Source organism: Pangasianodon hypophthalmus, chromosome 21 (genome assembly GCF_027358585.1).
Source record: "Pangasianodon hypophthalmus isolate fPanHyp1 chromosome 21, fPanHyp1.pri, whole genome shotgun sequence".
NCBI lineage: Eukaryota > Metazoa > Chordata > Actinopteri > Siluriformes > Pangasiidae > Pangasianodon > Pangasianodon hypophthalmus.
Genome location: NC_069730.1, coordinates 13985248 through 14010741, shown reverse-complemented (window position 1 = coordinate 14010741; position 25494 = coordinate 13985248). Strand labels below are relative to the sequence as shown.

General features: G+C 38.8%; 1 protein-coding gene across 7 annotated transcripts in view; it reads right to left on the bottom strand.

Moving 5' to 3' along the window:
* LOC113533233 (piezo-type mechanosensitive ion channel component 2) overlaps positions 1 to 25494 on the bottom strand; it is an 86422-nt gene that overhangs the window by 16263 nt on the left and 44665 nt on the right. For 2 of the 7 annotated variants that reach the window (XM_026925211.3, XM_026925212.3), the window contains 26 exons: positions 24705 to 24819; positions 23851 to 24050; positions 23389 to 23537; positions 22045 to 22218; positions 21664 to 21705; positions 21047 to 21079; positions 20251 to 20450; positions 19026 to 19186; positions 18624 to 18800; positions 18372 to 18494; positions 17395 to 17595; positions 16952 to 17156; positions 15958 to 16059; positions 15613 to 15778; positions 13578 to 13821; positions 12825 to 12921; positions 12321 to 12489; positions 11105 to 11194; positions 10493 to 10629; positions 10167 to 10235; positions 5310 to 5413; positions 4108 to 4206; positions 3059 to 3179; positions 2849 to 2917; positions 1216 to 1382; positions 693 to 886 (listed from right to left, as the gene is read on the bottom strand). In XM_026925211.3, the coding sequence (XP_026781012.2) occupies positions 693 to 886; positions 1216 to 1382; positions 2849 to 2917; positions 3059 to 3179; positions 4108 to 4206; positions 5310 to 5413; positions 10167 to 10235; positions 10493 to 10629; positions 11105 to 11194; positions 12321 to 12489; positions 12825 to 12921; positions 13578 to 13821; positions 15613 to 15778; positions 15958 to 16059; positions 16952 to 17156; positions 17395 to 17595; positions 18372 to 18494; positions 18624 to 18800; positions 19026 to 19186; positions 20251 to 20450; positions 21047 to 21079; positions 21664 to 21705; positions 22045 to 22218; positions 23389 to 23537; positions 23851 to 24050; positions 24705 to 24819 (3608 nt within the window). The remainder of the gene's footprint in view (positions 1 to 692; positions 887 to 1215; positions 1383 to 2848; positions 2918 to 3058; positions 3180 to 4107; positions 4207 to 5309; positions 5414 to 10166; positions 10236 to 10492; positions 10630 to 11104; positions 11195 to 12320; positions 12490 to 12824; positions 12922 to 13577; positions 13822 to 15612; positions 15779 to 15957; positions 16060 to 16951; positions 17157 to 17394; positions 17596 to 18371; positions 18495 to 18623; positions 18801 to 19025; positions 19187 to 20250; positions 20451 to 21046; positions 21080 to 21663; positions 21706 to 22044; positions 22219 to 23388; positions 23538 to 23850; positions 24051 to 24704; positions 24820 to 25494) is intronic. The other 5 variants (XM_026925215.3, XM_026925217.3, XM_026925216.3 and 2 more) reach the window with 4 other exon arrangements.

The following is a 25494-nucleotide window of genomic DNA, read 5'->3' as shown; positions in this document are numbered from 1 at the left end:
CATAATGCTTCCTTCTGATTAACTTTTTCGACTACTAAATAAGCATGCTTTGAGACAGTTACATTCTCACTTGCAAACGTTGTACTCTGTATGCTACTATCTCTGGTGCAGCTTAGTGCATAATCAGAGGTAGATAATCATATAATGAATATTAAATGGAAATATCGTGATGCATCTCAGAAAAGCAAAACTCGTTTCACCAGTATTTTGCATCGCGATATTCGAGACAACAAAATTCTGCATCATGCCTATAAGCCATACATTTCGGTCCTCTTCTCTCTGTGAAACTTACTTATAACAAAATATGCACCATATTTCTCTTCTGAAGATACAGAATTTCAAGAGAGGAAATGGAGTGGATGTTCCTAAACACAACATTATGTCGGGTCAAGGGGTGAGAAAGGTACACATTTTGTGAATATTAATTTGATGATGTAATGAACAATGTAAGAAAGCCTGATGGAATGCAGTGATGAATGAAATGCCCATGATCCTGTCTGTATAACACTGAAATAAGAGCCCTTTCACACTACATCAAGCTTTTCTTCTTTTAAAAATGTGAATATGTACAGTGTTCAGATTTTCCAAGGACTGAATTTTGCATCAAGGACTGTATCACTTCCATAATATAACAGTAACATGATATTTTATAGTACTAATGCACACAAATAGTGACACAAATACACATATACCTGGAGATGCTGTCTCGGGATGCCACAGAGTCTTGGCTCTCTAATGTATATCCTCTGCGTCTGCGTCTGGGTTTCTGAGAGCCTGAGTTTGAGTCCTCTTCACTGATCCGATCCAATCCGGACTCACGCGACACATTCAGACGCATCTGCTTCTGGTAGTACACATGGATGCTCTCACGTGATGGCACGTTGCCCTGTGGGATCAGAGCAAAGGTGAGCTTCTGCTTAGAATTTCATATGTGTAAACAAAAAAACTCTTAGACCACTGGGATTAATGTACAGTTCAAAACATCAGTAAAGTAATCCAAACATTTTTTTTTAATTCAAAAATTAAATTTCAGTGGAAATATTTATAGAATTAGGTTTGAAATTATAGGATAAATCAATTTATTTTTAATTACAATGTCCAGTGTATGTTCAAATCTGTACAGAAAAAAGTAAAGAAAATTTTAAGAATTCTTATTATGAGCGTGTGTGTGTGTGTGAGTGTGTGTGTGTGTGTGTGTGTGTGGGTATGCCGTACCTTTTTGACCTCTCTGGTAAGCATGCAGCGTTCGATGCGCAGCACGGTGGAGATGTCGATGTATTCTTTACAGATGCTGTTGATCCACACAGTCAGGCTCTCCAGAGTGGTCAGGAACAGCACCCAGGTAAACTTGATGATGTTGAAAACTCTTTTAATAATGTTGTCTGTGAAAAAAGAGGGGCATCATTGTACCTTAATAGTTGTGGAGATATTTGGATATTTAGAAATCTACAATGATATAAAACAGTATCACACAATAGTTTACAGTTTATAGCCCATGTTCTGTGTATTTATTGTTCTGTTCTGTGTATTTATTGTCTTGCACTCATCTGACACTGTTGTGTATTTGCACTTTATGTAGTCTTGCGTACTGTTCTGTGCACCATGGTCCTGAAGAAACAACATTTCGTCCCAATACATACAAGCTATATAGAGGAATGACAGTAAAAACTCACTTGACTTGACTAGACTTGACTCGATCTGCCATATAAAAAAAGTTAAGGTAGGTAAAGGTGACTCACTATAATGCACTGAGTTAAGATTATATTCAGAGATAGTTTGATAAAGAAGGCAACGAAAAGAAGCTCAAATGATGGGCAGAAAGATAATCTTAATAAATGTACATCCTGTCCACTGCATACAAGGCACATTTTAACTTCCATTATACCACAGCGCTGTTCTCGAATCTGATTGGTCATAAGTTGTTAATTGATTTTCTGCAACAGCAGCTGATAGTAATTCTAGCTTCAAGGCAAATCGCAGGATTAAATTAATACACTCGTTCTAATACATACACGTTTCTATAGACGTGTATGTATTAGAATACACGTCTATAGATTACACCATACACAAGGATATTTATGGTGGATGTGCTACATAAACAGATTTTAAAAATATGTATAATAGTTGATATGGAGAAGTTTTCTGTACAGAGGTCTCTGTGTCAGCGCTTTATAACAGTCAGTTGTAAAGCTGTTCTTTTCCAACATGGAAACGTCCTCAGGAGGAAGGCATGATAAGCTGTGTTATTTTTTGGCTTATTAAATTCAAGAGAGAGAAGAAGAGAGGATGGTGAGGGAATGACCGCTTATTGCTGCTATGAAGTAAATAATAACAGGAACTACTTTGTTTCATGGACAACAGCATTAAACATAACTATAAACAGGTCCAAATTATGATATGTTGTTATTTAACAAGTAAAAATTGTAATCATTGGCAAATTACTGTTGGAAAAGAGGAATAAAACAGTTTGGGACATGCTGTTTTAGGAAAATAATCAACTTTGGGGTGGTAACAGTAGCTGTGCTTCGTGCAAGGCTGCATCACAACACCCCGTCATTGATTATTTTTCTATAACAGCACGCCGCCCTGTTGTTTTATTCCTTACATCGTTTTTTTTTCTCTCAGAGTTCATAGTGGCTTTTATATATCCAATATATATATCCTAGTTAAGTTTATTTGCAGCCTAACTAAAACAGAATAAACTGACTGAGGTCAGTGTAAATTATATTTCTGTCTGATTAAACAAAATGAAGGAAGTAATAATCCCTTAAAACGATGTGTCTTGTATATGCATAAATTAGGACTGGGTTAAAGGTAAAGAGCATTTAAACAGGGATTTACTAGATACCTGGTCCTTCCTTCTTCTCCTCCTCTGAGCTCTGCTGTTCATCATCTCCCATCTCAATTGCCACTTGACCTGCTCACACACACACACACACACACACATTTTATGCTTTACTGAATGCATATAAAATTAAGCCGATATAACAGTTTATGTTAATTGTGTTACGTAATGTGTGTAAAATTGTAACTCCTGCTTAGGATTTGCATAATGCACCTTCCTCTTTGTCCTTCCTGTGTTTACGCCCTCTTCTGTATCTTTTCCAGAAATGCCGTCGCTCCTTACCCCGCTCCTTAAGAGCTGTTTTGGAGTCTGTGACCCATGCATGGTACACAAACTGTGGAGCAACACAAGCCACCATCAAATCATTGCAATGGCTTTAGACCACAGGGTTCAGACACTGGTCCTGGAGTACCCCCTGCCCTGCATATGTTAATGTTTTCCCTGCTCTATCACACCCTCTTCAACTCAGGAAGGGCTGTTAATTAGCTGATTAGTTGAAAGAGATGTGTTGGGAGAAGGAAAAACACTAAAATGTGCAGGACAGAGGGGGGACTCCAGGACCAGGATTGAGAACCTGTGCGTTAGATAATTACATAAACAAGCTTCAGAGAGCTTTAGTGAGTTTCACAAAGTCACAAAACTCCAGCCTGAAGTCAAATAACCATCTTCAACTTGGTGACAGAATGTATAAATTTGCCTGTGACATGATATCTTCTGAGTAATATATGTCCAGATCTTTAAGTGTGGTTGTTCGAATTCAGGCTAGAAACAAACCAACATAAAGAATGGTATGATTGCAGTCTTTTTTTGCCCCACTGGCACAGAAATAACGTTTGCAATCTGAATTACAATTTGTTTGGTCTGTAATGATGACTAGTATACAGTGGGGAAAACCATATAGACACAAATGAACACAAATATGTACAAGACATGTACTTACAAAATAAATAAATAAATAAGCACACCGAACCTGAATACATACAGTATCCAAACCACCGATAATGATGATGTCATGGAAAACGCATGCCATAACCAGCCATGACGATGGCAATTAATTAAATAAACAAATCGCACTTCAGATTTTACCAACGCTTTTTCATTCCATGTTGCATCATCTGAGAAAATCATTTCGACATTTTAGGACCTTATAGACATAAATTCGACAGCATGGAGTGGAAAGGCAAGGCACTATCAACAGATGCACATAAACCATAAACAAGCACAAGAAACCAGACAAACACAGCATAACCTTTAGGTGATACCTTGGCTGCCCTGATAAGATACTGAAGGATAGTTTTGGGCAGTTTTAGTATAGACCTGGGCAAAGCCAGGACAGCTGAGGCAAACTTTCCAATCGCTCGCTGAGGGAGAAAAATAGAGGCAGCCAGTGTCAGAGGGAACATGTGGAAATGAGTTGAGGACTACAACCACAATTCTACTATGAATTTGTGTACTGTTTAGTACAGGAGTATGCAGTTTGAATGCAACCACTAAATCAGTGAAGTAGAAGGAGTGCACCTAAAAAAAGCTACTGTTTGACTAAACAATACTCAAGTGGCTCACTATCAAATTTACAGCACTGTACAATTCTCAATTTTTATTTATAGTCACAAGGTGCTGATTTATCTTCTGTCAACTCAGACAGTTGTGCAAGGTTTATACTATTGTGCTTATTTTAATATGTCGTCATTTCTATAGAAACAACTTACACAGGGAGTTGGCAGATGTTTCATGCAAACATAATTTACAAACTCGTGTAATTGTTGATATGGTGAAGTTTTCTTTTAGGAGATGTTTTTGGAAGGAGCCTCCAGTATCAGTGCTTTGTAATGATCAGAGGCAAAACTGTAACTTTACCAACACAAGAAAAGTCTTCAGGACTTTTTTTGTACTTTGCAGTTTCTCAGTAATATGACAATCTTTATTTATTGTTGTCTTTAAAAAAAAAAAAAAAGAAACTGGCACTGCTAATAATGTTCGCAGATGTTCCACTACATTAACTATAACTGTAAATGGATTAAAACTATGATGTGTTTTTTGCAAATTGCTGTGGTATAAGAGGACTAAAACACTTTGGGACATGATGTCATTGGAAAAAAATCAACTTTGGATTAATAACAGTAACTTTGCTTTGCGTCATCATGCATAACACCAGCCTGTCTGTGATTATTTTCCTATAACAGCACACCTTCTCATTTATTCCTTCCTATTATCCATATTATGAATCCTCACCTCAAGGTTGCACAGTATAGACAAGACACTGGTTCTATATTGGGTCATTTCTAATGCTTTGTTCTGTATATGAAAACATTTTACATTGTGTAAAACTATATGGCTTTAACCCTAGCAGATAAAAAAGACTGAATGACTAAATCTAGACACATTCAGTGATGAAAATATTTGCTGCTGTAGTGCTGGCATTAAACAGCATCATTCCTATACTGAAAAGCTCGAATCTTCTAACCTGGAATGCTGATTTCTTTGGAGGTTCATCATCTTTTTTCTCTTCTTCTTCCTCTTCCTCTTCGCTGTCAGTCTCAAACAGGTAATAATCTCCGCTCCTCACCACTAAAAGAAAGAAAGGGTGGGAATGGTCATTCGCTCTATAGCACAGGCCACGCTGGCAATGCCGGACAGCAACAAGCGTGTATAGGTTTTAAGATTTTATTGTAAGGAAATTCATAATAATCCAAGGAGTTAAAAATGATTGTATTGCATGAATCCCTGACTGAGGAACCAGCCTACACACGATCTGATCATAACAGTCAGAAATAGTGGATTTACAGCCAGGGATGGATTGCAAAGAAGCTTTGAATCAGATATACCACATTGTTCAATAAAATCTTATGATCTTGCTGATGTTAGCAACACTATAGACACTGCACAACAAATTTGCACAACAGACATTAAAAGTGGTAAAGCAAGTGAAACAAAGCACAGGTTTAAATGAGTTTAAGACATAGACAGAGCCTAAACTAGTAAAGAAGATTAAATTTGTTATGTACTAGATATGATTAAAACAGCTCCCACTAACTAACCAAGAACTACAGCATCAAAAATGAAGCAGGGATGGTTAATGGTTCGAACAGAACAGACCAGGAACATTTTATCCCCTGTGTCCTGTCCTGTTTGCACTGTAGTACAGGAACTGGAGTAGGGAAACTGCCTTGTGTCCTTGAACAGAACAGCCACAATGGACAGGGTTAGGGTGGGAGTGTTGAAATAGGAGTGTGAACAAAAACACAAGCATGTAGAAATAAAATCGACTTCTGTGGATGAAGGATAGAAACAACAAAAGCTAACTAGAACAGCACAGCACAGAGATGAACTGCTCAGCCTGATGCAGGAGTATGTTGTAAATTATCAGGTGAATTAATTTAACATATATTTCATAAAGGTAACAGGTTAGTTTTCATTCACTGCTAGCCATATTAAAATTCCGAGCAAAATAATACCAAGACCAAAGGAAAACGTTTTCAACTGTAACCTGTCAGCACTGATCAGTGTCTCTGTGAAAGAGAGAGTTCCCAGCCATGGTTCTTTGTGTCTTAAAGGAATCCAGACTGGAAAAAATGGACTCTCTGTTTCTTTTAATGAGGGTGAGATAAATTGAAACCACGGCAAAGATTCTTAACTGTGGGCTCTAGGGACCAGGCCAATTGTTTTAATCCATTGATGTCACTCCAAGCCAAGGACCCAGTACCACCCAGGTATTAGCATTTTTCCTGTCCTCAGATGCAATACAGTACATATCTATTTAAGGCTCTGATTTTTCCAAAGGTATACATGAATCTTTTAGTAACTTCAGTGATTTTCATAAATTCTAAATACTCCCTGTCTGTAGAATGTAATATGAATACATATTTACAGTGTCTTGCATAAATATTCACCGCCCTTGAACTATTCCACATTTTTGTAGTGTTAGAACCTGGAATTGATATTAACTTAATTGGGATTTTTACCATGATTCACACAATATATCTAACATTTAAATATACACAATATTTTATTGTCACACAAAGTGTAATTAAACAAAAAGGCAGAAATTGTTGCTTGGTTGGTTGTTGGTTGCATAAGTATTCTCAACCCCCTGATTGAACACTGAACTAACATTAAACCAGAATAGTGAATTGTTATTAGACTTCTATGCAAGTCACGGATTGTCAATAACAAACACTATGTTCAAACACAAGGTTGCACATAGGTTCACTTGGTACCAGAGAACTTCGGGCCAAAGGTCAATGATCGATTTTGTAATTGTGTCATCGGATTTGAGACTGGACACTTGTGTAAAGACATGAGGAGAGCTGTCAACTGATCACTACTTGGAGTGAGTTGGATTTGTCACATGGGGCACCAGCCAGATTTACTTGGTAAACCCAGAAGAGCCTTCTGGAGTGTCAGGCAGAAGTTTTGGTGAGAGAAGAATTTAACTCCCACTTCTGAAAGGACTTCTACCATGTACCAAGTGAGGTTGGAGACAATGATTCTGAATGGACCATGTTCAAGTCTTCAATCATTGAAGCAGCAAGAAGCTGTTGCCAGAAGGCTGCTTATGCCTGTCAGCCTGTTAGGCAGTAACCCTAGGATATGCTGATGTACACCAGTTTTGAGGGAAGCCATCAATTTGAAGAAGGAGGCCTTCCAGGTAATGCTAATGGAGGGCTCTCCTGATTCAATTTAGAGGTATAGAAGAGCCAGGAGGTCTGCTACAAAAGCAGTTAGCTGCAAAACCGAAAGCTTGGCATGGGAGGAGATTGTAAAGACCATGGAAACCATGGACTTTTAGGTGGCCCCAATGATGCTCTGGGAAACTGTGAGATGAGACACAGCCAGAGATGTTAAAGGCACTGGACAAGGTTGGGGTTGTGTGGTTAACAGGCCTCTTCAATTTGTCATGAAGATCTGGGGCAGTGCCTTTGGGCTGGGATGACAAACTGGGATGGTGGAGCCAGTTGAGGTGGTTCAGGCACCTTACAAGGATGCGCCTAGCCCCCTCACGCTAGAGCTGTATCGGGCACATCCCACTGGACAGAGACTCCAGGACAGACCCAAGACCCACTATCTTACATGTGTCCTGGGAATGACTGAAGAGCCCCCTCAAGAGGAGCTGGAATTTGTGGACAGGGATCGAGAAGCCTGGGCTGACCTTCTCGGCTTGCTGCCACTGTAACTCCTACCAGGAAAAGCGGAAGGAAAATTACTAAATGAATTAATACAGCTGCAAATCTTCTGGGATATGTTTCTATCAGCTTTGCACATCAGGATCCTGATATCAAAATTTCTCAAAATTGGCAACATTTCTCAAGCTCTGGCAGACTGGAAGGAAACTGTTAAGGAACAGCAATTTTCAAGTCTTTTGTAAGTTGTACTGAGATCATGTGGCAGTTTATTTGCACAAACGTGGACATTCTACTAATTATGTAACTTCAGATGGCAGTCAGTTGTAGCAGAACTAATCTAGAGGTTTGACAGCAACACGGATGAACACTTATGCAATCACAACTTTTACTTTTTTATTGGTAAATCATTTTGAAAAGTATATTGATTCCCCTACTTAAATTTTATGGGGTATTTTTTTTGTAGATTCATGATAATATGATCCTAATTGAGTCCATTTCGGTTCCAGGTTGCAACACTACAAAATGTAGAAAAGTTATAGAAGGATGGATACTATGAATACTTATGCAAGGCAATGTATTTTATATATTATTTCTATGTTACAATATAAATACACTGTCAAATCCAGAATTATTGGCACCTTTCAAGAGAATCAACAAAATTATTGTATATTATAAATATTACAAAAATTCTAATTTTCCCCTCAAACAATTGTGGGAAATTACTGACCTTTCTCTAGATATGAGCTTATTAAATAAAAAAAACATACTTCTTTCTCAAAATCATATGTGGAAAAATTATAGCTATCACTAAAGAATAGTTAAACTAAAATAGTTAGAGAAATTTTTTTTAAAACAAAATTGCTCTGTGTTGAACTGACAAGCTCATGTTTTCTTGGAGTATGAATATGAGGTTGCACAAGTGAGATAGATAGTTGTTGACCTTGTAATTGATTAAAATACATTAAAACTTAAGAAGCACAATCATAATTAAATAATTTAAAAATATAGTAAAATATATTGCCCTACTGCACACTGAAAAGGCTTATGAGGGAGGCAAAGAAGACCCTAAAGATCATATTTTTCTTTGTGAAGTTTCAAGTTTCAAAATCAACTTCTTGACGTCCATCTATAACAAGCTATTATGGACTGGCAGCACAACGAAGCCCTTCCTGAAAGTAGCACACTAAATGCTGAGGCTTTATCAGAAATGTTGTCTATTTAGACCATCGACATTTTTAACAAAAATGTGGACTGCATGTGGAAGAGCATCCAGTATAAAATATGGCGGTGGGACTGTTTTTAGGCTGGAGGGCTGCTGGCTCTGAGGATTGATGGTCTGCTTCCACTGAGGATAGCTGGCCATGCATGTTTTGCATCGACCATCTTAGTTTTTGAATCTGAACCCATGTGAAAACCTGTGGCCTAAATTGAAGAAAGCTTCAAAGGGCATCTTGCTGAGACTAGAGTTGTGCATCGATACTGGTATCCCGCAGGATGCAACAAAAGGGTCTCACGGGCGTGAAGTTTTTATTCCCATGCAAGCACGAGCAAGATATGAGGCTTGCAGGACAAACATGTTCATGCACAGTGCATTTACAGCCTTCATTCATTCCTCCTTAGTAACTGCCTGGTCAGGGTTGCAGTAGCTTAAATTTGGCTGCTAGTTTGTTTATATTTTGGGAAAAAAAATTAAATAAATTCATTACAAAATATTAGTCGGGTACAAACAAAAATAATAACTGTGTGAGCGGGATTAAAAAAAAACAGTCCCACGCACATCTCTAGTTGAGACCAATTATAAACTCGAGGGATATAGCTGAGGTTGTGGAATTGTCAGAGCCAGAATTCACACACCACTCTGACAGTGTGTGTCTGTTTTTTTTTTTGTGTTTTCCAGTGTTCCAGGGGCAACCAAAAAATGCACTACTGAAGAAAACTTTTACGTGTGAACAATATAGCAACACATATGTTTAATGTATTCATTTTGCACGCTGTCATGAAAGGTGCCAGTAATTCTGGAGCTGTCTGTATTTTCTTATAAGCCTTAAATAGACTCAGGAGAAGCATAAGGCCTGGGTGATTCGAGTTTGCTGATTGGTCGGTCTCACTGAGCCCTGGTGCAGTATGGGAATCTTCTGAATTCTGGTCAAGGACACAAGGAACACTCAGAGCAGAGGAAATTATGATAGTAAACCTACTGGAAGCATGGTCAACCCAAGGCCTCCACCACTGCTTTTTTTTGGCCTTGGCTTTCTCTTTCTCTGCTCCTACAATAAAATGGTGGCAAGATCATTAATATAACTGAATTAAAAAAATGTATCAAAATGTATCACACATACAAGTAAGTGTATTTTCTTGTGTCTATGGTGCAAAATCTAACGACAAATAATGAAGTAGTGTTACAGTACGCAGGATTTATCAAAAATGACATTTCACTCTTGGCCTACTGTATATTATCCACTTTAGCTGCTGGCTTACACCAGTTTAAACATATTCTCCTTTACTTCAGATGTGCTTGTCGTACCATCATCATCATCATCATCCTCTTCACCAGCATCAGGTGGAATTAGGGTCTGGCTGTCTGTAGACTCCTGGGTCAGGCTCAGCATGTTCTCTTTCCCCTTTTTAAACTTCTGCTGCCGGGTTTTAATGCGATCCATCCTGGGTTAAGGCAGTCACATTCATCAGTTATGATTTGGGCTTTCTTTTCATAAAGACCTAACTGGAACTACATTTGGGATAACCTTCATGAAATTTAAAATATTATTCTTGGAATTCCAAACACTTTTCGAGCTACGGTTCGATCATTGGTGATGCTTTATAAATATTTCTGATAGGCTTTTTCGTTGTCCTCCTTCCCTACTTTCTTGATAATGTATGACCATAAAAGTCAAATAGCAAAAGCAGGAATTGAAACCTGAAATCCTGCAATAAAATTGAAATTTTAACTGTTTTTAATGATCCAGCCAAGGGAATATTTGATGTCTTATTTTGTAACAGAAAGAGGAAATTGGCTATAACGCCAGTTAAACTTGTTCAACACAAAAAATACATGATTCCAAATGGTCAAAATCATTCTTGCAGATCCATGTATACTTCAAATCCATGTGTAGTGTGTATAGGTGCTGATTCTCACTGTCTCTTGAGCTGCTCCATGGATTTATTCTCCTCTTCTAGTCGAGCTCTCACTGCCTTTACTATGGAGGCTTGGAACAGCTCTGCTCCTCTGAGAGACACACACAGAGAAAAACGGATTAACCTAAAAAATAGTTGTGTTTCTGATGCTTAAATGAGAAAAGTTTTTGGGAAAAAGAAAATTTGGAGCATATGACTAATGACCCAAAATGGATTAACATAAAACATAGTTGTGTTTCTGATGCTTAAGGGAGAAAAGTTTTTGGGAAAAAGAAAATTTAGAGCATATGACTAATGACCAGTTAATGTGCAACTATCATTTTGGGATTTAACAAAAAGTTCTTGAACCAGACTTGAAGCAACAAACAGCTATTCGTTTTCGGGAACTGTGAATTCCTGGAAGTTTTTGGGTGGTTCTTAGTGTTGTCTTTCATGTTCATAAATTTAACTGAGCAGACTCATTCACAACCTGGCAAGAACTCTGTGTAGCAGATAACTGAAGAATACTAGTAAAGTTTCCCTGTAAGGAAAATTTTAGTATGCTTTATATGACGCACTTGATTTCCTTAGGTACCAGAAATATCTGTTCTTTAAGAGGAAAGAAATGGGAATACTTAAGAGCAAATATAGAAGAGGTTTTACCAAATGCTAATGTATATACAACTGCTATACTGTACATATGCGGCAGTCTGGGAGAACATTGTGCTGAGTTTTGTCTTACAGCCAAAATACCCTAAAAATTGGGTTGTGCTCAATTTTTTTTGTCTATAACATACTTTGAAACTCAAACTTTAAGACAACATAAATATATTTACCAAAAACAGTGTAGAAGTGTTTTTTTTTATTATTAACCTTCTAACCTTGCACTGGCTCATGTTAGGTAGATAAGAAGCTAATTTAACAAACTCTAAAAACAGTTAGTTTTAATCGCTAGCTTTCCTTACACAGTGAATTTATGCTTCTACCAGGTTGTTGGTTACATGTCAAGCTTCTGATTGCAAATGGTCTAAACAGCTGTTAAATTATCCATGATGCACACTGTGGAGGTGACATTGGACAGCTGTAATGTTTGAATACTCATTAAAAATGGGAAATTTAGCCACAGAACAAAAAAATCACTGAATTAATCAGCGATTATTTCAGCACTGATGTAAGAGCGGACAGTGATTGTTGCGTGAAGAGTGACGATAAGGTTAATATTCTTAAACACAGTGTACCTAGAAGCCAGAATCTGTCCAGCACGTATATCGGCCACAACGTGAAGGAAGTAGTAGCTCATGAAGACACGTCTCTGTAGCAACAGAAAGCTGAAACAGATGCTGTCCCAGATGATTCCTGCCTCATCTTTAGGCAAGTCACAGTCAATACTAGAGACTGAAGACACACCTAGACACATACATGTAACATTTCACATCAAAAGAAGCAGATTAAAACTTTTGATCAGTTATATTCTAAGGTCCGCCCTGCAAATAACCTTGTGTATCAGAGACTAAAAAACAACAATAAAGACACTGCAAAGGAATCTGTGCAAAACAATCAGCTATTGTCTTCTGGTCAATTAAATAATGTCATGCTGCATGCATGTGGTACAACAGCATTTACTGATTTTACCCTTGAAGTGCAGTACACAAACAATTGCTGAGTGAATTTATACCAAATCCAGATTTCAATAAGGAAACATTGATGGTTGGGTTCATTGGGAAAAGTAATGAGATCCATACCTGGCTCATACTCTTTGATGGTGCAGGCCAGACTCAGCAGCTGGATCAGCCAGCAGCAGTTCACCTTCAGCATGTTGATGTAGCCACAGGCAAGAATCTGGGCAAAGCAACCATGAGAACCACAGAGAAATTCACACACGTGTTCAAAATTTTAATACCAAATAAACACTTGTGCATATGTGCATTGTACCAAAGAAATTGTCGTTAAATTAGCATGACATAAAAACACAGAGATGCCAGTTTATTAGGCACACCTGTCTTGTACTTATACTCAGTGGTGGACAAATCACTAGCTTGGGTGCCTGGATTGAGCAGATTTGGGGTCTGGACTATTAGTTTTATATTCATAGAAAAAGATTTATTCAATCAGAAAAAGAAAAATACTACTCCGAAAATACTACTTCCGAATCTCACCACCTGCTGCACTACACGCATCAGTCAAGGAGCTCTGGTTGACAGTAGAACGGTTTTTACTAGGATGATTAATTAGTTTGCACAGATGACGGATGATCTTTTCAGAATCAGGAACGACCAAATAGGTATAATTTCACACAGTATGTCAGAAGGGCTGCAGTCAGTAATTGTATACCTACTGTCCTATATGGTAAATGACAAACTAGTGATGGAAGGTACCTAATAAGTGCACCTTAGTGTACCTAATAAATTGGAAACTGTTTTTTTTCTAAACAGGTAAAACAAGAAAATGCATTTAGATGATTATTTAAAAAAAGAAAAAAAACTGATGTGTCTCACAGAGAAGACGTTCTTCATGGTGATGACGAAGACATTGTAGGCTATCAGGAAGTCCCAGTAGTGCAAGATCTTTTTGATGGGTTTGAGTAGTAGCTCTCCGCCGAACAGCAGGAAGTAGAAACACGCCACCAGGTAGCCCATGCAGAAAATACTGATGCGTGTTGTACCCGTGATGAAGATGATGGTCAAGACAAACCAGAACAGGTAGCTGAACATGATCACCTTCAGCATGTCCAAATACGACCTACAACACACCCAGTACCTCTTCAGAACAACCAGCAGCAAATCCTGAACTGTACCATTATCAGTGTTTATGCACTGTTATACACAACGCCTGTAGACATGCTGTTTTCAATTATGCATATTTATAATGTCCTTCTGAGAGGTGGGATATGTTAAACTAATTGAATATCTAATTTCACATTGGATGAAAATAATATAAGATGCCAAGATTGCAGTTTTGTGTGTCCATTTTATTAATTTAGATGATATTTTGATGTCTTTTTCTGACACTGATGCCTGAATATTATTTAGTAAAAGTTCTATTTCTCACTATAAGACTACTTGTCGACGAGTGCATTGTTAGTGGAGTCGATGTTTCCGAGTACATATACATGGGCAGTAGTGGCTCTACAGTTAAGGCACTGGGATCTTGACCAGAAGGTTGGGGGTTCAAGCCCCAGGACTGCCAAACTGCCAGTGTTGGGCGTTTGAGCAAGGCCCTTAACCCTATCTACTCCAAAATGTTATTATCTTGCCTTCTGGGAAACATGTAAATATCTTATGTAGCTTCTGAAAGCCAGTACTAAATGCTAAGCTCTTTAAACAAAATAATAACAATTTATACCAATCATCTTGTTCACAAGTTTACACCCCTCCCCCGGCTATTAATGTATCGTGTTGCCTTCTTGAGCATCAGTTAATGTTTGCACCTTTCTTTTGTAATAGAGTCCCTCAGTTGCCCTCAGTGTGAAAAGATGGGTCTCAGGACAAACAAGGGGCTCATGAACAGTATCACAAAACATAAAAACAGTCGTTGATCATTCAGATAACAGCACACAGTATTAAGATTCAAGCGTATGTAAACTTTTGAACTGATTCTTTTGTGCAAATTCAGTTATTATTGTGTCTTGTGAACTACATGCAAACACCCTCTATGTGAAATAGCTTATTCAGGGCAGTACTAAATAAAAAACAAAATGCAAACTTTATGATCCCTCTTATTTTTAAATTATTAACATTTGGCAGATCCTGCAAGGCATATTTAAACTTATGACTACAACAGTATAAAGGAAGTGAGTGCTCACCATATGGGCTGTAAAAGCTGGCATGTATGGATCTTTATCATCTGAGTGCACTCTAGCCCTCTTACCCACCTGGGTGTGCACTAGATCACTCCATACATTACCTCTCACAGCCACTCAGAGCTGTGTGTGGAAACACTGATAGCTAGATGTAGGCCCCACTACTCAGCCTGTTTTAAGGGCATTGATGAAAAGATACATACAAGTGTTGCTGATGGGCCAGAATGGACAGATTCCTATCTCTCTCTCACTTCCTCACTGATCACCTTGTTGAGAAAACAACTCACTTTGTACATAAAAGCTGCTTATTGAGTTAGGCAAACAAAATTGCATATAAGTGAAAGTGATGGTGAGCTATGGACAACACGCTCCATCTGTAATCTGATCTGTGGAAGAAGAACTTGGGAATGAGAGGACAGGAAGGATGGATGGGGAGGTTCTGTGCATGTTGATGCACAGATGATTTGCAGCTGACAGTCAAGCCAGGGCACAGCAAAGCATTCACAACACATTCTGTTTATTTGCACTTTGCATAACCTTAATATTAAGCCCAGCTTCAACGTTTTTAAAGCCTAAAGCGCTATACAAATAAAACAGAACCTAACAAGCACAAGAGCTCTGGTGATAGTTTGCTCCACGAGATCTCTCTCATTTACTGCCATAAATGTATGTAGCTTAATATTGCTAAATCAAAGGAAATGCACTGTGTGTGTGTGTGTGTGTGTTAGCACCTGCAGTGTATAAAGTCTGGGACGGGGTTGTGTACGCTAAACGAGGCAGCATCCAGATCTCGGCAAATCTCTACGTTTTCTCCAGCCATCAGACGGACTGCTGCTTTATTCTCCTCATCAAACACCTGCCGCTGTAGTGACGCACTCAGCAGCAGCATGAAGTCATCTATAAGAGAGAATGAAAGAAAGAGAGAGAAAGGAAGAGAAGTAATAAGGTAAAATTGCACTTCTATGAAAGATTTCATCCTTTCAGTTTACTGTTAATCAACACACTTAGTTACGATAATAGTTTTGAAATTTGCCAAACATTTAAATATACAGTAAGAGTATATAATCATAACTCACAGATGAGAAACTTGGGGTTTGGACTTGTGCGGAAATCAGGAAGGTAGAGCCACTTAATGACGTTGGAATCTGTTGAAGAGTTGGGGAATCTCCAAGGGTAGTCTGCAAAAAAACGTCAATTCAGTTCCATTCAATTCTATTCAATTCTATTTGAATAGATCTTTTAATAATACATATTATCCTAAAGCAGCTATACAGAAATCTTTATGTAATATATATGTAGGTTCCTAATGAGGAAGCCAAAGGTGACTGTGGCAAGAAAAAAACTCCCTGAGATGACATGAGGAAGAAACCAGGAGGAACCAGACTCAAAAGGGAACCAGGCCTCTTCTGGATTACACCCAATAGTGAGATTATAAATCATTAGTTATAATCCCATATACAGGTGTAGAAGAGTAAAGGCAAACAGTACTAAATGTATTAAAAGGATGTTCAGTATGACTATCTATCTATAGGGGGAGAGAGAGAGAGTCCTGGGATGAGCACAAGATAGTCTTTATGATTACAGTAGCAGTTCTCAGGTCCACAGTATACAGGATTCAATTATCCATTGAATAAAGTCCTTTTTTTTTGGGAAGTCCAGATCTTTAGGATATTCATGTTGCACCATCGACAGCAGCAGACAGTGAATCACAAGTGCAGAAGCTTCAAGCAGAATTAGAGCATCAGGATGAATCAGGCAGATCCAAAGGGCGAGAGGAGTGGAGAGCAGTGGAGGTGTGTCAACCGAATGAACTTCGCTGAGCTATAAAACTCTACTGAAGGTTCTGGTTAATGGGAAATAAACTGATTACAAAAAAATGCTAACACAGCCAAAAATAAATGGAATATGGTCACAAGCATGATCTCAGCTGCCTTTTGGTTCCTTCTAGTTTCTATACATGTTACAGCCTTGTTACATGTAAACTCACTACCATATCAAGTCACTCTGGCTAAGGTAGCTTTCCACAAACATCCAAACACAGATTGATTGCATGGACACACTCATGCTCACCTTTACATGCTGCTGGTGGGATGCCTATACAGACAAAATACTGAAAGGTGATCATGCAGGCCAGGAAGCAGCAATATTTAGGCCAGATTTCAGCAATGGCCTTTCTCCTGCGCCGGTACATCACGGCTGCCAGAGCAAAGGCATGCAGCATAGAGTAGAAGTCCATGCGCTGGCCAATCACGTTCACCGCCAAAAGGAAACATACCTGAGACAAGAAATGAGGCACACAGATTGCAGGATAGCACAAAACATTGTATACAGTTGTGAATTTAGGGCTCAAAGATATGACATCATTTCTGCACCTGAAGGAACTGAACTGTTATAATAATTCACACCACAGCACTGTTGAATTCTCAACTATAACACCAGAGTGTTTGCTTCCAAACTGTACTCATTCTTTCCAAAATATGAATACAGTTGCTGAAGCACTGTTGGTGACATACCTCTACCCCAAACTTGTAGAAGGAGTAGTTGATGAAGTATTTGGCGCAGCTGATGATGCCGTTATCAAGGTGCTGACGAGTAATTTCATGGAAAATAGTTCGAAAAGGGGGAGGAGAGAGCTTGTTGCGTAGCCGGAAATACTCCTGATGCCTGTAGATTGTTACCTCGAATGCCAAGAGGGCCAACATCAGTAAGTTATTCTAGAGGAAAGACAGCATCATCAGCAATGTTACACAGTTAACATGCAGCCTCTGTAGAGCATAAGACAACACTAAACATCAGTCGAGATGATACAGTATGTTGCTCTCTCACAGGAGGAGCATTTTTTACCGAGTGCACACACTCACAGGAAACACTGTGTATAGAAAACTACTCCCTCACTATGTGTGTCACACACAAATAAACGATTGTAACCCAATCTTAAGGCTAGCATTTTGTTCATCAACCAAGTAGGTTAAAAAGAATGGGGCATCACACTTTCCTTATACCATGCTGAGTTGAAACTCAGTGCTGAAATTGTTATCAGGTACATCTACTACTTATGATTTCTGACCTTCTGTAATATAGCAAAATGATTTCAGTTTCTATAATGCTAGATTTTTTGCTCGTTAGCTTCACTGCTTGAGCAGTGAAATTACAAAACAGCCAAATACACCAGTGACACCAAACATGGCTTGGTGGTTTGACTGAATTTGAAGAAAGTGAAAAGATTTGTGTAAATATGCTGTTTCCTCTAAACATTCCATTAACTGAATGAATCAAGCTTTGCAATATCCAGTGAGCACCAACTGACAAAGAGATGTGTATGAATGTCTATTATATAGTCTGGCCTAAAGAGTTCCACATAAAGATGTTGTTCTTGTTACATTTTTAGTCAGCACTAGTCTGCCTTGTTCTGCCATTTTTATTCGCCATTAAGTCTACGTATATGATGACAGACATATACCGTACATTCTTCCATAATTTGTCTGCTCACCCTTAGATTTGGCAAAAGAGAGGGGAACTTCACAAGTCCAACCCAGTTTGCAGGGTCTACTGGATTCCTGTACAGCAAAGACTCCTTCATGTAGTTCCTCTGCACCTCTGTGTAATTCATAGGCTAACAGGAAATATGAAGATGCATCCATCAGATACTGAATATGGAAATCACTGACAAAGAGTTATTAGACATGAAAATGAGCTAAATGAATGAATAGCTTTATATAACCGGCTAAAAACAATCACATACCATTGTGCAGTTACTTGAGTATGTTTCTGGGGTAATCGTCTCCAGCTGGTACAACATTTTGCAGATGATGATAACACAAGTCCATACAGTGCAGATGCTGGAGGCCATATGCCGGAACTGACTGTAGGGCAGAGCGAAGGCCCATGATGCCAGGAACACGTAGTTCAGCAGAGACACCTGCAAGCATCAGTTCACATTAATCAGACTGACCCTTCATGTTAAATTGGTCTTACTCTATTAGAGATGTGCAGGGTATTCAAGTATGCAACACCTCTATCTCATTTTAAAGTTGCTCAATTTAGACCAAAAGGGCACAAAGGGTAAAAAGACTTTAAAGGCATTAAATACAGAGAACATGAATGGCTTATTTGAATTAGATATTGTAAAATAGATTGCTGTTACCTCAGTAACAGACACCAGGATGATGTAGGAAGAGACTATTTTGATGACATGTATCTCCAGCAGCCACCAGATGAAGAGCTGCAGTTTATGGAAGTACTCCAGAAACTTCAAGAACAGCACAGTTAGACGGTCCACCACCAGGTGCCACTTATTTTTCAGATCTACAAACAGAGCGAATTTAGGATTAATGCAAAATGATGACTAACTGCAATCTGAACTGGGGCTCTTTGCAATATGCACAGTGATACCTAGTATATACATAGCTGGCGAAGTCAAAAACATATGTAAATATTTATGTGAAGAAAGTTCCTCGTATTCAGAGCCTGGTTACGCACACACTTAAATAGATTTTCTGGGTAGACCATTCAAATTATGCGAATTGCCTGCGTGTAGTTCATGCCTCAGAGGTTGCCTGATTTTTCTTGAGTAGAGGTGTCGCTGGGTTTTTCAGTAGCATCTAGACCACCACTTTTAAACACAAACACTTTAAAGGGACCAGACTATTAATTAATGAATAATAGCATATTTATGGATTTAATATTCCATAGTTTTCTTGACTGTATTTACAGCTCGAAACTTTAATTCCAGAATGACATATTGTGCTTACAACAAACTGTTAGACAATGGCCCTGGTCTTAATACTGCTCCTGGCTCGAGTCAAGAAAAATGGGCCTAATTCCAAGGTCAGAATCATGTGTAACTGGGGTAACTGCCTCTGTTTTATGGTACCCTGCTCACACAAATCTCACAGACCCTGCTCACACAAATCTCACAGACCCCGCCCACACAAATCTCACAGACCCCGCCCACACAAATCTCACAGGCCCTGCCCACACAAATCTCACAGACCCCGCTCACACAAATCTCACAGACCCCGCCCACACAAATCTCACAGACCCCGCCCACACAAATCTCACAGACCCCGCCCACACAAATCTCACAGACCCCGCCCACACAAATCTCACATACCCTGCCAACACAAATCTCACACAACCCCAATGACACAAATCTTGCGTACCCCATCCACAGATCTCACACACCCCACCCACACAAATCTCATGCATTCTGCTCACACAAATCTCGCGCAACAGTCTGAATAGCAAGTATTATATTAACCTCCTTCCTGATCAGCATTGTACACACCACTCTCGTTCATTCTCAGTTATGATCCATGTTATAAACTAAAGAATAAAATGCATGGATAATAATAAGAATAGCGTTGTACCAGAGCTCTCTTCTGATGGGATTTCTGGATCTGTAGCCGCACTGCAATGTTGACTCTCATCATGGATGGAGCCCTCCTCTTTTTTTTTCTCCTCTGCTATGCTCTCCACCACCATCATCTCCTTCTCCTTGTCCACCAAGGGTTCAGGAGAGGAGCTTATCATTGTGAGATCTGCCAAGCTGCCATCTGGATGGGCGAGTCTGTTCACCAAGAGTTTTCATTAGAGAAACAGGGACGGACGGTGCACTTGCCTGTTTATAAGAGCACTAACCTATGATGTTCACAAACATTTGGAATTTACTAAAAGACTGATATTTTTTAAAGCTACACTGCTTATGAGATTAGTATCTAATAACATTCTATCCTTTCCAGCAAGCAGATGATCATATGGGTTAGCGCCTTTATAAACAGCAAAGAGCTAGACTGGGGTTGAATTGTACAGGCAGGGTTCAGATCATGGATGCTGTGAGCCCAGAGTCTTCATCGAGCAGCAGGGATGTGGTTATGTATGTGAAAGCATTTCAGGACAAACAAAATGTTCATTTCACTGGTTAAGGGCAATAGTCAGTCAATAATTAATAGGAAGTAAAATATATTTCATGGTTATATTATCAGTCAGAATTAAGGGTAGGATCCATGACATTAATGAAAAGCTTGAGTAGCAAAAAATGGGCAGCACTATCATAAAAGATGTCTTCGTCTCAGGTGATGGAGGGACAAGGGGGTTGAAAACTTGCATGATATGGCTGCAGGGCAGTGGTAAGCTTTTTTCCTATGCTGCCACGAGCTTACTTACTTGCTCTGAGGAGATGGAATTTTTTGCTTGATGCTGTTAAAAAAGCAATCATTTATAAAATTGAAACACAAAATCAAACGACTGAAAGCCTAAGCTTCAAATATCAAACTGTAATATTACAACAGTGCTTTAGAACAAGAAAATGTCACCAAACAGTAACATTTGGGAAGGAAATGGGGTGAGGAGACTGTGAAAATGGGAGGTGCTTCGAGAAAGGGGCGTGCACATTATTGACATGCTGAGGAGAGTATTTTTGGAGGACTTTGAATGCAGTCAGTGGATGGAGGGGAGATGGTTATAGAAAGAGATGTTACTTTAGGGTCCAAACATGTCTTTAGGGTCACCAGTGGTAAAGTAGAGTGCTAAGGATACATCATTCACAAATTAATGATATATTACTAAGTTCCAAAACTTTACTAGGTCATACAACACATTCATTACAACCAGTCTATCATATGCCATCATTCAAATCATTTGAGTTCTCTTTTGGAATAGTTTCACTAATTGAGGAGTGAACATAGGAGAGAGAAAGAGGTGAGGGAAAGAGAGAGGGAAGGAGATTTGAACATTCAGAGTGGAGGGTCCATGGGTGCTATGGAGCACGAGCAGTCACCCACCTATCCATAATCAGACAGATACGGGCACTGACTTTGGCATGGCTGTGGGGCCAGTGCCATTACCGATGGCAAAAGAGAGACGAGAGCAGACAAATGGTTAAAACAGGGACAGGAAGTACATGTGTAAAGCTCACTGCTTGATTATGAAGTGCTTCCTGGGTAAATAACACAATAAAGACATGATCCTAAAAGAGAATGAAAGTGAGCAAGAATAAAAATCATGATGATGAGAATTCAAGAGGAACAAGTGATGTTTTTGTTGGGGGGGCTAAAAAGAAAAAAATATGCTTTTTACATAACTGCAGACACTGGTTCAAATAATAATAATAATAATAATAATAATAATAATAATAATAATAATAATATGAGTCAGCTCTTCACCTGTAGATGGCATTGTCCTGTTTGGCAGCCACAGCCTTGAGGTCAGTGAGCTCAAGAAAGCGCTCATGGAAGTAGTGCAGGTGAAGGATGCAGACTAGTAGGAAGGAAGTAGGGATGAAGATGCGTGTGAACAGGATACCTACAGAAAACCTCTCCAGACCCAGATCCTGCAGTCTGTATGAGCCAGAGAGAGAGACAGACAGAGACAGAGAGAGAGAGAGAGGGCAACCAGTGAGATAAAAACACTATTACATCATGTCATACACTATCAAATCAATCAGATAATATATGTGTTATGTTTAATATCTTTACTGAAAGTATGGATGCAGGCAACATGTCTTTTGCTTTTATTTTAGACTTTCCAAATTAAAGGATTGCAAATGCAATGTTAAATATTCATGAGTTTTTCTGTTGTAATAATGTACAGGATGAAGCTTCAGACATTCTATACTAAAACAAACAGACTGAAGATCTGGTACCAAAAACTGTTGTGAAAACACTTCCTGTTTGAAAACAGAGAGGAAGAATGAGGGAGTCAGTGAAAGACTGACTGAGTGACAAAATAGTTTTGTACTATATTTTGGTGCATTGCTACATTAATATAACATATGCAGTATGTTCTGTAATATTTCATGTTCTCATGCTTTCTATTGGTACAGTCCATTCATTCATTCATTGATTCATTAATAACCTCTTCAATAACCACTTCATCCTAATCAAGGTCATGATGAATCTGGAGCCTTTCTTAGGAACACTTCCTCAATGAATATTACACTGTAATATTAACCCTAGAGATGTTACAGTAATATTAACTCTAGAGGTGCTACAGTAACATTAGCCCTAGAGGTGCTACAGTAATATTAACTCTAGAGGTGCTACTGTAATATTTACCATAGAGATGTTATAGTAATATTTACCATAGAGATGTTACAGTAATATTAATCCTAGAGGTGCTACTGTGATATTAACCCTAGACATGCTACAGTAATATTAACCCTAGAGGTGCTACAGAAATTTTAACGCTGAAGGTGCTACTGTAATAAACCTAGAAGTGCTACAGTAATATTACTTTTGAAGGTGCTACAGTAATATTAAACCTAGAAGTGCTACAGTAATATTAACTTTGAAGGTGCTACAGTAATAACCCTAGAGGTGCTACAGTAATATTAAACCTAGAAGTGCTACAGTAATATTAACTTTGAAGGTGCTACTGTAATAAGCCTAGAGGTGTCACAGTAATATTAACCCCAGAGGTGCTACTGTTCTATAAACCCTAGAGGTGCTACAGTAATATTAACCCTAGAAGTGCTACTGTACTATTAACCCTAGAGGTGCTGTACTCACTTTTTCTCACTCATGCCTGTCACATTGGACCAGACGTTGATGGAGTTGTCAAATTGGCACGTGTAGATGAGGGTGAGTACCAGCATGGTATACACCACCACGGACATCCAGAAATATTTCAGAATCTTTCTCCACCACTCATAGTGCACCTGCGCAAACATAGCAGCCACCATCACATCTCATCATGCTTTGAGGTTCTCAAAAAATAGTACTAAACTATCTTTCGCTGTAACTTTAATATATATCTTTCATATTATGGAAATGTGAAAGTTTCTTACTAAAGGGACACAAGACTAAAGAGTTTCTGAGAGTGTATGAGTGCAAACAGCTCCAGGAATGATCCTGTAGTCACCCACTGATTCATCACAGAGCAGTGAATCACACAATAATCTGACATAATAACAAAGATCTACTCTGAATATTCACTTTGAGCATTCTCTCTGAGTATTTAAAGCTTGATACCTGATAGAGGGCCACGCAGAAGAGGAACAGCATCATGTAGATGATCTTGTACATGACGATGCGTCCTTCAAAGCTCACAAAGAAGAACATGCCACCACAGATGTAGATCCAGTACTTCACTAGCATGCCCATCACCAGATTTCCCACCATCTGCATCAGGTCATTCTCGCCACCTTCCTCTTCCTCCGACTTCTCTACCTCTACAACACAAAACATTTCTCCTCCCTCATCAGGACTCAGGACTCAGTGTCATGCTTTAGATAGCATTATATATTACCATAATACAGTCCTTTAGAAAAGTATATATTATTCATTCAGTAAACGCTTCAGTAAATGCTTTATTCTTGATCTGAGGAGGAAATACACCCAGGACATTTAGAAGATCTTTCTGGTACTTTTTCAGGTATTTTTAAGTGATAATTCAGCATACGCTGAGGTTATAATGCAGAGCTCCTACGCACTCCTATGTGGTCTGCTAGCACTGGTCACTGAATGGTTAAAGGTTCTGGGTTACTGATCAGAAATCTGGGGGTTCAAGCCCCAGCACCGCCAAGCTGCCGCCATTGAACCAGGCCCTTAACCTTATCTCCTCCAGGGGTGCTGTATCATGGCTGACCCTGTGCCCAGACCCCAGCTTCCTAATAAGCTGGGATATGCAAAGAAAGGAACTTACTATAATGTACAAGTGATGAATAAAGGCTTCTTCTTCTATCAGTCGATCCACAGAGATGGAACATTTTAAATATTTTTAATAGTCCAATCAAACACTACTCATTAGACTACATAGATCATCATGTTTTTTTTTTTTTAAAGAATATAATTCAGGCTTTGGCCAGCTGGGGTGTTATGCTCACCCTTTTTCTCTGAGTCGACTAAAATTTCAGAAAGTGTAGCTTCCTCTTTTAGCTTGTCCTGCCGTTCAGTCAGTGTCTGACGCAGAAGTAGCCAGAAACTCAGCAAATACAGCACCTTATGACAAACCAACAGAGAAATTTACTAAGCATACACATACACATTTACAGTTGGAGACATTTGTCAAAGTCAAAAGTAAAATTTATCCCAAAGTGTGTAAGGGGACACATCAGGAATAACATCAGAATGTTTTTAATATGGATAGAAATAATTTTCCAGTTTACTTCCATCATAAATCTACAAAGCAATGAAAGTGGAGGGAAAGCCACCAAGTTCATACACTAGGGGTAAATACATATTGGTCAACATTTGAAAAACTGCCAAGAGTTTCCCCCAAAATGATAAAAACGTTAGGGCATAAAAATCTAGGATAAAGCAATGATAACATACACTTGTGGCTGGAACATGGCTAAAAAAACTGGCAATCCTCAAGTGGACAAATGTTATGTTCATTAGCTAGCCTACTGGGCATGTGAAAGTTCCAATGTGTTGCCCAGTCTCATGATTTGGTTGCTAGGAAATCGACGAGGGTAAATAGCAGTAGCTAATGTAATGTAATAACCTATGGCCAGCTAGTTAGCTAGTTACAGTAAGTGCATCGATCCAGACTAAGGGAACACAAGAAAGCGTATGTTCATTACCCTCTTCTAACAAAGTTCCTAATGTGAGAGATCATCTCTCACCCATGCAAGCTAATTAATCTGCTTAGTAAAGTTTCAGTTTCTTTTGTGG